At 37.9% G+C, this 12,841-nt stretch overlaps 1 protein-coding gene across 2 annotated transcripts in view; it reads right to left on the bottom strand.

Moving 5' to 3' along the window:
• CBLB (Cbl proto-oncogene B) overlaps nucleotides 1–12,841 on the bottom strand; it is an 84,217-nt gene that overhangs the window by 33,164 nt on the left and 38,212 nt on the right. For both annotated transcript variants that reach the window (XM_044441357.1, XM_044441358.1), the window contains exons 5-8: nucleotides 9,124–9,280; nucleotides 7,561–7,682; nucleotides 3,043–3,180; nucleotides 2,326–2,413 (exon numbers count right to left, since the gene is read on the bottom strand). In XM_044441357.1, the coding sequence (XP_044297292.1) occupies nucleotides 2,326–2,413; nucleotides 3,043–3,180; nucleotides 7,561–7,682; nucleotides 9,124–9,280 (505 nt within the window). The remainder of the gene's footprint in view (nucleotides 1–2,325; nucleotides 2,414–3,042; nucleotides 3,181–7,560; nucleotides 7,683–9,123; nucleotides 9,281–12,841) is intronic.

Here is a 12,841-nt window from a genome sequence, read left to right as displayed (position 1 = left end):
ATAGTGAAGCCCAAGGAGCACTTTGGATTAACCATCTTGCGTTCACCATTCTTTTTACTTATTCATAATGTGTTTGCTTTGATTTCATTTTTTAGAGTTTCAAAGGGGTGGAATTAGATTTTTTTTAAGTTTCAGCCACAGAAAATTGCACAACTGTCTTCATTATTTTGTTGCTTTCATAGATGTATAAATGTGTACTTGATCTTCCCAATATATGTAGTCCTGCCTTTTTAGTGCCCTTGCAAGTTTCACCTTTCAAAGGGAAGCGGAATAGGTAAAAGATTGATAAGACAAGACCACATATAAGGTAATTTGGGCAGAGAACTGCAATACTCACAGCAGTTAGTGCTCTAAAAATGAGACTCAAAAAGGGTGGAGAAAGTTAATGTCAGATAAAAAGGGAGAATAAAGGACTACAAGGCATTCAAAGATTAATGCAGCTAAGCAGGCAAACCTATGGAAAGCCACACACCCTGAGGAAGAAACTTGGTAGCCTTGAGAACTTGGTAACTCTTGAGAAGGGTTAACTCTCCTAGATAGTGTCAGTTAATTATTAGATGGTTTCAGTATTGAGAAAACTACTCTTTTTCATGATATTACTAGAGAACTAACCAAAACTTATGAGAACCCACATTATAGAAAGCTAGTCTGGAACTTCTGTCTCTTCTTACTGTAAGAGGATAGTGTCTGTAACCTGAAGCAATGTTTACTTGTATGTAGTTTACATAATAAACTTATTAGAAATACAACATGACAGCATGACTGCAAAGCAAGTCAAAGGCTGGGCACAGAACACACACAATCCTATGCATGCATTTTCGAAGAAAAAAACATCCTATGAACTATAGAGTACTCTTGGCTGCAAGGACTTTTTCTGTCTAATACAGATAGCTTTTAATCACTGTTAATGAAAGTGATAATTAACTGTTAATGGTGTATTAAAACATGTCAACAATCTAGAGTGAAAAAAAGAACTCCCAAGCAATCTGGGGCAAAATCCAATGCTGTTGTACCACTTATACAATTGACCTTAGACTGCTGTAAACTATCTGTAGTAGTACAAAAATCAGGTAAGCCGGCACAATGGGGTTTCCAGGAAAATTAAACTTCAGAGCAACAAAAGTAGGGCACTTTCATGTTAAATCTTTATAATTTGAGAAGGATATGAAAAGTTCAGGCTCCTTCAAGAAAATAACTTCTACTTCTTTCTCTCTGGACTGTAACTGCACTTTAGTTTGACGTATCTGCACTCTGGTTTATATTTTAGTTTTCTTTTACAAAATCTTGCCTTTCTTCAAGGTCAATATGCCCTCACACCCCTTAAGATTGGTGGGGGAGGCCATGGTCCGGGAACCCTCCTTGAAGGAAGTGTGGAGGGTGTCTACCAGGAGGACAGCCTTCTTCGCGGTAGTGCCCAGACTATGGAATGCGCTCCCCAGAGAGGTCCGCTTGGTGCTGATGTTATACTCCTTCCAGACCTTTTTATTTAAGCATCATTTTAACAATCAAGGGTTTTAGACATTTTAAGATTTTTTGTTTTCTTTTTGTTTCACAGTCACACTATTTTGTTTTTCCTTTTTTATTTTTTAGTTTATATTCAATTTTTTCAATTTCAGATGTTTTAATGTAGTATTATTATTGAACTTCAGAATTTCATATTATGTAAGCAGTCCTGAGGGCTTGTGCGGAAGGATGGGATATAAATGCTTGTAATGAATGAATGAATAAATAAATAAATACATTCTTCTTCCTGAATTTCCTAACTTTACACCATGAAAAACACAAATCAGAGGTGGTTTAAGAAGTTATAGACTTTTAATATATCCAGTATTTTTTTCACTTGCAGAAGGGAAAATATAAAAATAAAAATAGCACATCACACTGCGGGAAGTAAAGGATCACCTGGATTTTTCATACAGTATGTTCAAGAAATTTTATCAGTTTTTCCCATTCTAAATGTTAGCCATTTATAATGAATACTTTAAAAACGTTGTACTTCCTATTAGGCTGTGAAACCAGAACGAGTATTAATCAAATGATTATATGCAGCACTTAACAATTAATAATGGCTGCTTTCACAGAAAATTATTAGTATGTTTGTTGTAAGCTTTAATGGGGAAATGTACATAATATTCTAAATACTTTGAGGTCCTTAAACTTTTTCAGATTTTTCTACTGAACTGAATACCTGCTCCCTTTATCTTGATACCACTTCAAACAGCTGTTGGTTCAATGAAAATCTTGTTCAAAATTCAGACTTTCAGTCTATGATTTACTGTTGTACTCGTTAATGCTTTCACTAGAAGTTGATAATATGCAGCATACCTGTGTAACTTTTATATGGTCATGTGGAGTAGGTTCACATAATCCTGTAAGATCAGGATTATAACTTCTTCCATCTGGATACAAATAGCTGATTTGCAAAATAATGAATAAGAATACTGTTTACCATTTTAATTTGCACCTAACATTAATACATTTTAAAGTATAAAATACAAATGCCAAAAACTTTTGCAAGCAAACTGAGATTATGACTTTCCAACTCATTCTCAGTGTAGCATCCAAATCCTGCGAGGTACTGGTTCACATGTATTAAGCACAAATTCAGTTGACTAAACAAACATATCAGCTGTGAAAAACATTTTACCACTAAGGTTTTCAAAAATGTTAAACACATGTGAGTTCTGTAGATCTTTTCTCCTCTCAGCCAAATCATGTCTTTCCATCCAGTTTTGCCTATTCTTCACTGCAAAACCCCTATTTTTCTTTGACACATTAAGTTCTGTACTTGCTACTAGCTGTATTTTACTTTCCTTTTTCATTTCGTTTGTTACTAAGTTCCAGTTTATCTAATTTGGGAGTACAAGAAAAATGCTCATGATTTCATGCTTTATGTGAAAACCAAACATACTTTATTTGAAGAAGTGCAAATAAAAAGCAAGGAATCATCCATTGCAAAGTAAAATTGGACAGAGCTACAATCTAAGTTGCATCCTATGTATCACAGAATCAGGGTTTCCATTTTTAAGCACTTATACTTACAATCCTTCCCGGCTTCCATCAATCAGAGCCTGAAATAAGGGTTTATTGTGAGGTATGGTCTGTAAAATATTTCCATCACCAGTGACATATCCAATGGCCCACTGCCCTAGTCGAGTGCAACTTAGTCTGAAAATGTAACTGTAAGGCAAAGGAATAACTGTTAGCAAAGGAAAAGGAGCTTCCATCCTGCAAAATGGGATAACTTGCAACCTCCAGATCATATTCTGTACTGTAATTTACACATAAATCAATTATGAGTTCTACTAGTCTTTTTAGGATACTACCTAGTCTAAAACTTATCTAAATTTCAGCCTCCTGCCTTTTTTCCATATAAACAAAAACCTGCAAAAGTACCCCAGAATCTCAACAGGAATAAATATATGGAACACTATATATACCTCTCAAAATAGGTCTCAAACAATGGGAAAAAAGAAGGTTCAATAACACTATCTCGGTTTTTTTTTTTAAGTTAATTATTTAATCAATTATTGTTTCATTCCGTGGATGGATTAAAATCCTCTACTTTTACAGTGCATACCACCTTTGCCAGTGGGTTAAAAGCAAAGTAATCTAGTCATACAATGTGGGCTATATAACGGAGATAAAAATGCAAAGTACTAACTGAATTTAGCAGTATACCAGAGAAAAATATTAAGTGATACTACTCTGTAAATGTAGTAACTACATCTTTTTTTAAGTGATACCAAGTTGTATTTGATTTATGGTGACCCTATCAATGAATGCCCTTCGAAAGGTCCCATCTTTCACATCCCTACTCAGTTCTGAAAGCAGAAGTTTCCTTTTTGGAATCTATCCATCTCATAGTTGGTCCTCTTCCTCTTTTTCTTTCCATAGCATTATTGTCTTCTCCAATGAGTTTTGCCTTCTCATGATGTGCTTGAAGTATAACAAGCTCAGTTTCATGATTTCTGCTTTTAGAACAAGTTCTCCTTTGATTTATCTAATACCAATGTGTTAGTCTTTCTGTCAGTCCAGGGTATTTACAGAATTCTCATCCAGCAATGTATTTTGAAAGCATCTATTTTCTTCCTGTAGACTTTTTCACTGTCCTAGTTTAAACACCCACACATGGTGATGGGCCATACATTATTGTGCATGGTCTTGGTCTTGGCCACCATTCAAATGCACATGATGATCTTTTCTAGTTCCTTTTCTAATTTTCTATTCCTTCCAAACTTCAGCCTTCTTCTAATTTCTTGGCTGCAATCTCCATTTGAATTGATAACTTGAGCCAAGCTTTGCAAAATTTTTCATTTTTTCGGTTTTTTCACTGTTAAATTTAACATTGTCTAATTCTTCTAGGGTTATGACTTTTGTTTTCCTGGTGTTCAGCAGCAGCCCTGCATTCTTCTTTTACTTTCATAAGGAATCATTCACTTGCTGCTTCTAACAGTATCATTTCCATATATTAAATTTTATATGTATCTTTGCCAAGTTTCACTCGTCCTACTACTGATCTCAAGTCAGCTTTTCTAATGATAGCTTTAGCATACAAACTGAAGAGACAGGGAGATAAAAACATCCCCTTCTGATGGATTTTCATATTGAAAACTATTCTGTTCTCCATATTCTGTCCTTATAGCACTTCTTGTCCATAAACTGGGCAAGTGCTGAGGCACACCCATTTCTTTTCTCTTGATACCAAGACTATAAAGGCTATAAAGCATAGACCATTCTTCTTCTGAAATTCTTTGTTGCACTCTAGTCATACAATCATAGAATACTAGATATGGAAGCGGCCATGAAGGTCATTGGGTTCAACCCCCTGCTGTTGCAGGACACCAATTTACACCATCCCACTCAGATGGTAATCCAGTTTCTTTTTGACTTGATTATTCTGTGTCCTACACTCTGGTATCAGCAAGCAGAGAACATGACTTTCTTCTTTGTGACAGCCTTTGAGGTACTTATGGAGGGATATCATGTCCTCCCTCAGTCTTCTCTTCTCAAGGCTGAACATGCCCAGTCTCTCCTCTGTTTCCAAACCCTGGATCATTTTTGTTGCCTTTCTCTGGACTCTTTCTGATTTTTCTGCATCTTTCTTAAATCTTGGTGCCCAGAATTGACATAGTATTCCAGAAAGGGTTTGACTGGTGAGGAATATAGGGGAATTACTACCATTTGTGATTTGGAAGTAATACTTCTGTTAATGCATCCCAAAATAGCATTTGCCCTTTTGTTAGCTCATATTTAGCCTGTCATCCACAATTGCTCTGAGATCTTTTTCTTTTTCAGTTCTGTTGAGCCACTTATTTCCCATCTTTTATCTATGAAATTGGTTTCTTTTTCCTAGGACTTGGCATTTCTCCTTTCTGTTGCTTTCAGCCCAGTGTTCAAGTTTATCAAGGTCACCCTGGATCTTCATTCTGTCTTCTAGGGTGCTTGCTATTTCACCCAGTTTTGTATTGTCAGCAATTTGATTATCTTTCATTGTACTTCCTCATCTAAATCATTAATAGAGATGTTGAAGAGCACTGGGCTCAGGACTGAACCCTGTGGCACCTCACTAGTTACCTCCATCCAGTTTGAGAAGGTGCCTTTGATGGGACTCTTTGTGTCCAATTTTGCAGCCAATTTTGGATCCACCTACCATGTAGTTCTTTCAGTGGGTTTCTCACACATTTCTTCCTCAAGAATGAGAGTTCCACTGCTTCCACTGATGCAGAGTGTCTTCTAGGTCTTCTGTGCCTAGCTGTCATCCTGTTCCAGGCAGTTTCCTCATTTTCCCTTCCCTCAGGGTTCTCTTCTTCGCCTCAGCTTGCTGATGCTCCTTCTTGCTTCTGGATTACACCTAGCTGTTGCAGTTCCTCCTTTCTATCTAGGAACTCTTCATTTTTTTTATTATCCTGAGTGTGGGCACTTGCTGCTCCAGGGCTCTTTCTTTTTCTTCTAACAGGGCTACTAGCTTGCAACTGTTGCATGTGTAGGACATGTTGTTCTCAGGTAAGAAAGCAAACAATGTACAGTTGTTGTAGCCCACCACCACTGCGGAATCTACTTAGTGATTCTGGCTTGTGGGGGAGGCTGTTGTGACAACTGGTGCTTTTTCCTGTCTTCACTAAAAGTTAGCAACAGAGGTCAACATATATTCATGATTTGATCTCAACTGCCTCTTCCTTTTCAGAATTCAGCTTGAACATCAGGCATTTCTTGATCCATATAAGGTAGTTCATAGTCAGTCCTGCAATCTGTTCCTGTTTTTGATTTAGCAGTGAATACAGCATCTCTATTTCCTGCTTCTAATTAATCTATTTGATTTCTATATTGGCAATCTGGTGACATCCATGTATACAGTGATTTGATCAGCTAGCTGAACAGATGGTTGGCTTCACAGAATTCTATGAATTATTTCCTTGCTTCATTTCTGAACCCTATGTCAAATTCTCCTGCAACACAGACTTTCTGCTTTGTTTCCTACTTTTGCATTTTATTCACCCTTGATTATCAGTATGACTTGTTTTGGTGTACCAATAATTTCATCTTGGACACTTGCATGATTTTTTTCTTTTTGTTTATGTTTTCTAACATCTGTTCTTGTAGGATGGACCAGAATGACTGTTGTGTTGATAGGTTTTCTGAGACTTCTGATAGGCATTGGTTGCATTATAGTCCCTTGTGCTACATTTTGCCTCAGTGTTAGAGCTACTCCGTAACTTCAGAGTTCATTTTCAGAATAAAACACTTCGCGTTTGACTGAAACTGTTCCATTCCAGTCCACTTTAGTTTCCTCATACCAAGTACTGCAAAGTTTAATGGTTCAATTTCTTGCTTTACAGTTTACATGTTGCTTTGATTCATATTTCTCATGTTCCATGTGTCAAATGTATGTGTTGTGCAGCATCAGGCATTCCTTTTGCTTCTGTGACTGTCAGTCACTAGACTTCTTTTCCACTTTTGTTCTATTTGCACTTGTCCTTAGGACTTCCTCAGTAGCTGGTTGAGTGTCTTCTAAGCTGGGATTCTCATCTTACAGAACTGTCTTTTGCTCAGTTTGTATTGTTTCTTTATATGGTATACAAAGTAAGAAATATTAAGAAATGGTTTACCATGGCCTTTTCCTGAGCAGTACTAAACAATTTAGTTTGAGTATCACTCCTACTGTCTGTGAAAGAAACTCTACCAGAGTTACTTTCAGCTAACCCAACCCTAATCCCCATACCCCTCTTTTTTACCAAAAAAAAAATGGTTTTAGCACTTAGGGTTTTGAAAAAAACCCTGATTAGCTGGCAGCAGCACATCTAGAACGCTTCAACATGAAAGAAGAGCTCAAGCCTTACTAAACTTCACTATCATGTCCTCAGTATATCTAAATTAAAACAAAAATAAAAGAACTAAAAACAGATTCAGGTAAGTTAATGCTGTCAGGGTTGCAATTCTTCCAACATGGACAAGTAATTCACAACCTATTAACACTGGCATTAACAAATTGAAACAACAAGTTTAACTGCACACTCAGGTTATGCTGTTTCTAATGAAGTATTAGGTGAAATGTGTTACCTTCCTGGTTTGGTGCTGTATTTCTGTAACCGTGCTTTAACTTCATCATAAGTTAGAAATGCCATATATCCAGGATGTGTCACAGCTAAGAAGTTCCAGTTTCTCAAAATTGAACCCCAAGGCTAAATGCAAAATGAAAACATAAATATTTGTACTGATATTTTTTCCTCTTTCTCCAAAGCTCCTGGGGGTATATATTGCCACGCCCTTCCCACAACCATGAAGGTCAGGGTTAGTTTGCAATACAGGACTGATTAGGATACAATTATCCCAGCTTAATAAGTCATGGTTTAGTTGGGAATGAGCAGTGGGCCTTTGGCCATTCTGTCACAGTTATTTCAGACCCCAGTTTCCCATTGCTCCCAGAAGTGAAGACCAGGTGTAAAGAAACCACAACCATGCATTAAGAGCAGCAAATAAAAAGAAGGAAGCACAAGTTCTGGATGAACAGGCCATGGTTTATTAAGCCAAATTGGTATGTATAAACCCTATAATGACTTGTCCAAGGTCAAGGCAATTCTGAATTTGAGGTTAGGTCTTCCCAAACCTATGCCCAATGTGACAGCTAGTCAGTATAATACAGCTGCTTTCAATGGAACATATATGTAATACATTTAAAGTCTACAGAATTATTAATATAGCTACCTTAAAGTACATGAGTATCTTATATAAATGTTCAATCCCTGCAGCACGAAATTTACAATATACATTTCAACAAGGAATAAGCCTAGGTTCTCAGCAAGTGAAAAACATGTCTCTTAATACATTAATTTAAATTCAAAGCAACCCCCCCTTTTTAACATATAACAGTATTACTGATAGTATTACAGAGTCAAGTATGTCATTTATCACAGCAGTTATGCATGGGTAATAATTTAAACATGGCAATTACTACAATCAGTGTTTGTAGATACCAAGTTCAAGATTTAAATAGATCCTATCTCATATTCTCATACCCAGATGCTTAATGTGCCAAAGTCTGCAAGCTACCCTTAGGCAGACAAGCATGTACTGTATTCCATCCTTATCTTTCCCTTCTCTTATTATAGATTAGAAAAGAAAATATGAATATCTTGGTTCTAAGCATACAAATCAAATCGAATATATAAAAAAGTAAGACCAAAGTTTGTTCGTTTGTTTGTTTGTTTGTTTGTTCGTTCGTTCGTTCGTTCATTCATTCATTCATTCATAGAAAGCTCCTGCTGTGAACCAGCCAACAGGAATAAAAGCTGAGAAGATAACTTGGATTCACCTTAACAGTTTTTTAGCTGACATTTTCTGAACAAGACTTGTGAAAGGTCAGAATATCTGTGACTATTAGTTCAAATATCAGAAACCCCTTTCAGCATAATTTAGACCCAGTCACAGACAGTGAGACTTCAAGAAAATGGTCAGTTCCACAAAACTAAGTTTGCAAACACTTTATTATTAATAAAGAAGGTCAAACAATATAAACTTTGAACCACTATTACTGAACATTTAAGTAGGGTTTAAGTAAATATACCTAGATATAAATTACACTGAAAGACAGCATTCAACATTACATTGATCTGAATATTTTACCTGAAACAATCTTGTGAAGATATCAAATTCAAAAACTGATATGTAGTCATTGCAAGTTAAATCAATGGTAGACTTCAAAGCCATTGCTTCCAAACCAGAACTAATTTGATGTACTTCATGAAGACATTGCCGGAACACTTTCCAAGGCACTATGGTTCTGCAGTAAGGAAATGAAAATAATGGATCATATAAAATACTGTCAGTTTCTAGACATCTGCAAGAATAATTACAGATTTATTTTTCAAATAAATGACGTTGTTAAATTAAACTGATCTTGTTCTGCTTCAATGGACAGGTCTGCTTGTCACATCAACCCATTGTGGCAGTAAGCCATGTTTGGTTGGTTGCATTCTGAACAGCCCACAGTAAGCCAGATAGACAACTGGACTCACCTTGAGCTGTTTGTTTCCACCCTCTTGGTTCTACCAAACAGGAGGCCTGAATTGTCTCCTACCTTCTTGCTGTGGCTGCAAGTTGATTTCAGCTTGCTGCAACTTGTTTGCAGATTAATTTGTTTTTTGGAGATCATTAAATACATAATTCTTATTTTGACAGCTGCTTATATTTGCCCAAAAGAGGGATTTTTGCACCCTGTTCACACAATGAACCTCATCAATTTTCCCATATACCCAGCTACACAAACCAGTAAGCACTCATGTTCTAATGAAAATGCCCTTCTTAAAAGGGCGTAGAAAACAAAAATGTGTGGATGCTTTTTTTAATTATTTTTTGGGTGGGGGAGGCATATTTCAAAGTACCTAGGAGTTTGAAACAAACTGCAAAAAAACACCAGGTTGGGGACAACATGGGATAAGGAATAAAAGTGAAGATGTTTCTGCAAAGGTGATATAAGTTCCCCTAACAATTTTTTCAGCTAAGATCACTTGTGTCATTGGGTTCTTTTAACAATTCAACTTCTGCAACTGTGAAGAGAAACCAAAGGAGGGAACATTTGGAGACATTTCTGAGCAATGACCCACTGGTTCCATTCTAGGTTGTTTCATCATGTGAACTAAGTTTTGATATGATATAAATATTATATAGAAATGTTGACACATTCAGTAACATAGCAACCCATTATTATACGCTGACAACCATTCCCCTATTTTATCAATGTTCAAGTCAATTTTGCATGCAAACATATATGAACTCTCTTATATTCTTAAATATGAATTACAACTTTGAAACTGCCATGCTTGTTTAATATTGCATTTGGAATTGGCTTCCATTCATTATTACTAATTAACTTATGAAAACTTTTGAAATGAAAAAAAAATTAAAAAATTAAAAACCTAGAGCATAGGTTTTTAATCCCAGGATGAATATGACCGGGCACATCTTACAGCCATTATCAAGCCTATGCTGTGGTGGTGAGGGCGGCAAAGAAAGAATTCTTCTCCGCCTCCATTGCATTCTCACAGTGCCATCCAGCTGAATTTTTTTGGGTGATGCATGGCCTATTACATTCTGGCCCTAAAAAGGATCTTATTGCACCATCAGTAGCTCACTGTGATGACTTTGCCCAGCACTTTAAGGAAAAAACTGATCAGATTTGGCAAAAGCTGGACTCCACAGTTGATAAAGTTCCAGAACGGGGAGCCTCTAGAAAGCCATCTGGTCCACTTTTATTGGATGAGTTTCAATTGTTGAGGCCTGAGGATGTGGACAAGGTGCTTGGATTGGTCCAAACCACAACCTGTTTACTCGACCTTTGCCCGTGGCTGCTTATGAAAACCAAAAATGGGATAAGTACCTGGGTCTGGAAGGTCATCAATGTTTCTCTGAGAAGGGGTGGGTCCCCGCCCCTTTGAAGGAGGCAGTTATCAGGCCTGTCCTGAAAAAGGCATCTTTCAATCCAGTTGGCCACCAATTATAGCTCAGTGGCCAACATCCTGTTTTTGGACAAGGTGTTCTAGTGGCTGGTGGTGGGACAACTCCACGCACTCTTGGAGGAAACTGACTATCTAGATCCGTTTCAGTCTGGATTCAGACCCATCTATGGAACTGAAACTGTCTTGGTCACCCTGTATGATGAACTGTGCAGGGAGAAGAACAGGGGGAGAGCAACCCTGTTGGTTCTCCTGGACCTCTCAGCAGCTTTTGTTACCATTGACCATGGTGTACATCTGGATAGGCTGGATGGTTGGGAGTTCGTGGCACTGCTTTGCAGTGGTTCCACTCCTACCTGTCTGGCCGATTCCAGAAGGTGGTGCTGGGGCAACTTTGCCATGGAGTTTTGCAGGGTTCCACTTTATCCCCCATGCTTTTTAACATCTACATGAAACTGCTGAGAGTGGACATCTGGAGGTTTGGTCAGTGGAGTGATCAGTATGCTGATGACACCCAGCTCTACCTCTCTTTTACATCTAGTCCAGGTGAGCCAGTGCCTGAGTGAGGTAATGGGCTGGATGAGGGCCAATAAACTGAGCCTTACTACAGACAAGATAGAGGTCCTGTTGGTGGGCAGTTCAGCCCTCCAGGCAAGTGATTTCAGCCCTGTCCTAGATGGGGTTGCATTCCACCTAAAGCTTCCCAGTTTGGGAGTGCTCCTTGACCCAGAACTGTCCCTGGAGTCTCAGGTGGCAGTAGTGGCAAGGAGTGCTTTCCTTCAGCTTTGGCTGATCCACCACATGTGTCCTTACCTGGATGAGTACTGCCTTGCAAAAGTGACCCACACTATGGTAACTTCCTGGTTGGATTACTGTAATGTGTTCTTCGTGGGGCTGCCCTTGAAGATGGTCTGGATAATTCAATTCAGAATAGAGCTACCAGGATGTTAACGGGGATGGGCAGGTATTCACATATAGTGCCAGTCCTCTATTAGTTACGCTGGCTGCCAATTGTAGTCTGGGCCCAATTTAAGGTTTTGCTGATCACCTAAAAAGCCCTAAATGGCTTGGGTCTGAAAAACATGAAGGAATGTCTTCTTCCTTATGTGCCCTCCCACCCCTTGAGATCTGAGGCAGAGGTCCTGCTTCAGTATCACTCCTTGAAGGAGATTTAGGAGGGTGACTACCTGGAGGAGGGCCTTCTCTGCAGTGGCACACCAACTATGGAGTACACTCCCCAGAGAGGTTTGCCTGGCGCCAACATTACAATATTTTTGCCATAAGGCAAAACTCTTTTTATTTTCCCATTATTTTGATGTTTAATTGATTTTATCTGGGGTTTTAGCATTTCAATTGTTGGATGCTGTGGTGTATTGTTTTATTCTACTCGCTTTATTGTAAGCCATCCCGAGTCACTAGGGGGAATGGGATAGAAAAATAAATAAATAAATAAATACTGGAATTCTTTTGTGGAGGGCTTTCTGCCACCTATCACTGAATAGGTGTGCACATATCTAGGATTAAACACCATTAAATGAATAAATATGTAGTGCTCTGCCAATTTCACAAATATGCAAAAATATTATTAATGCTGTAAACTATGTCTAGGTTTGGTTAGAAAGTAGCTATTGCATATACTGCATTTTTCACCAATTTTCTACCCCCAGAAAAAAATTGTTTGTGATTTCAACATTTTTTTAAATCTACACATACAATGGTGAGTATCCAAGTCAAACTGCTTGTTTCCATAAATTATGTGCTATAGCAAAAGGGATCACTAGCCTTCTTTTCAGGATTCCCCAGAAAAACACCAACTAACATTAAATTAGTCATGGTAAAAAGGTCACAGTTCCCTGCCCAACACCAAACCAAAAGTTCAGTAACGCATC

This window comes from Varanus komodoensis, unplaced genomic scaffold, assembly GCF_004798865.1.
Source record: "Varanus komodoensis strain SLA01 unplaced genomic scaffold, ASM479886v1 scaffold4, whole genome shotgun sequence".
NCBI lineage: Eukaryota > Metazoa > Chordata > Lepidosauria > Squamata > Varanidae > Varanus > Varanus komodoensis.
This window is presented reverse-complemented; position numbering and strand designations above follow the sequence as displayed.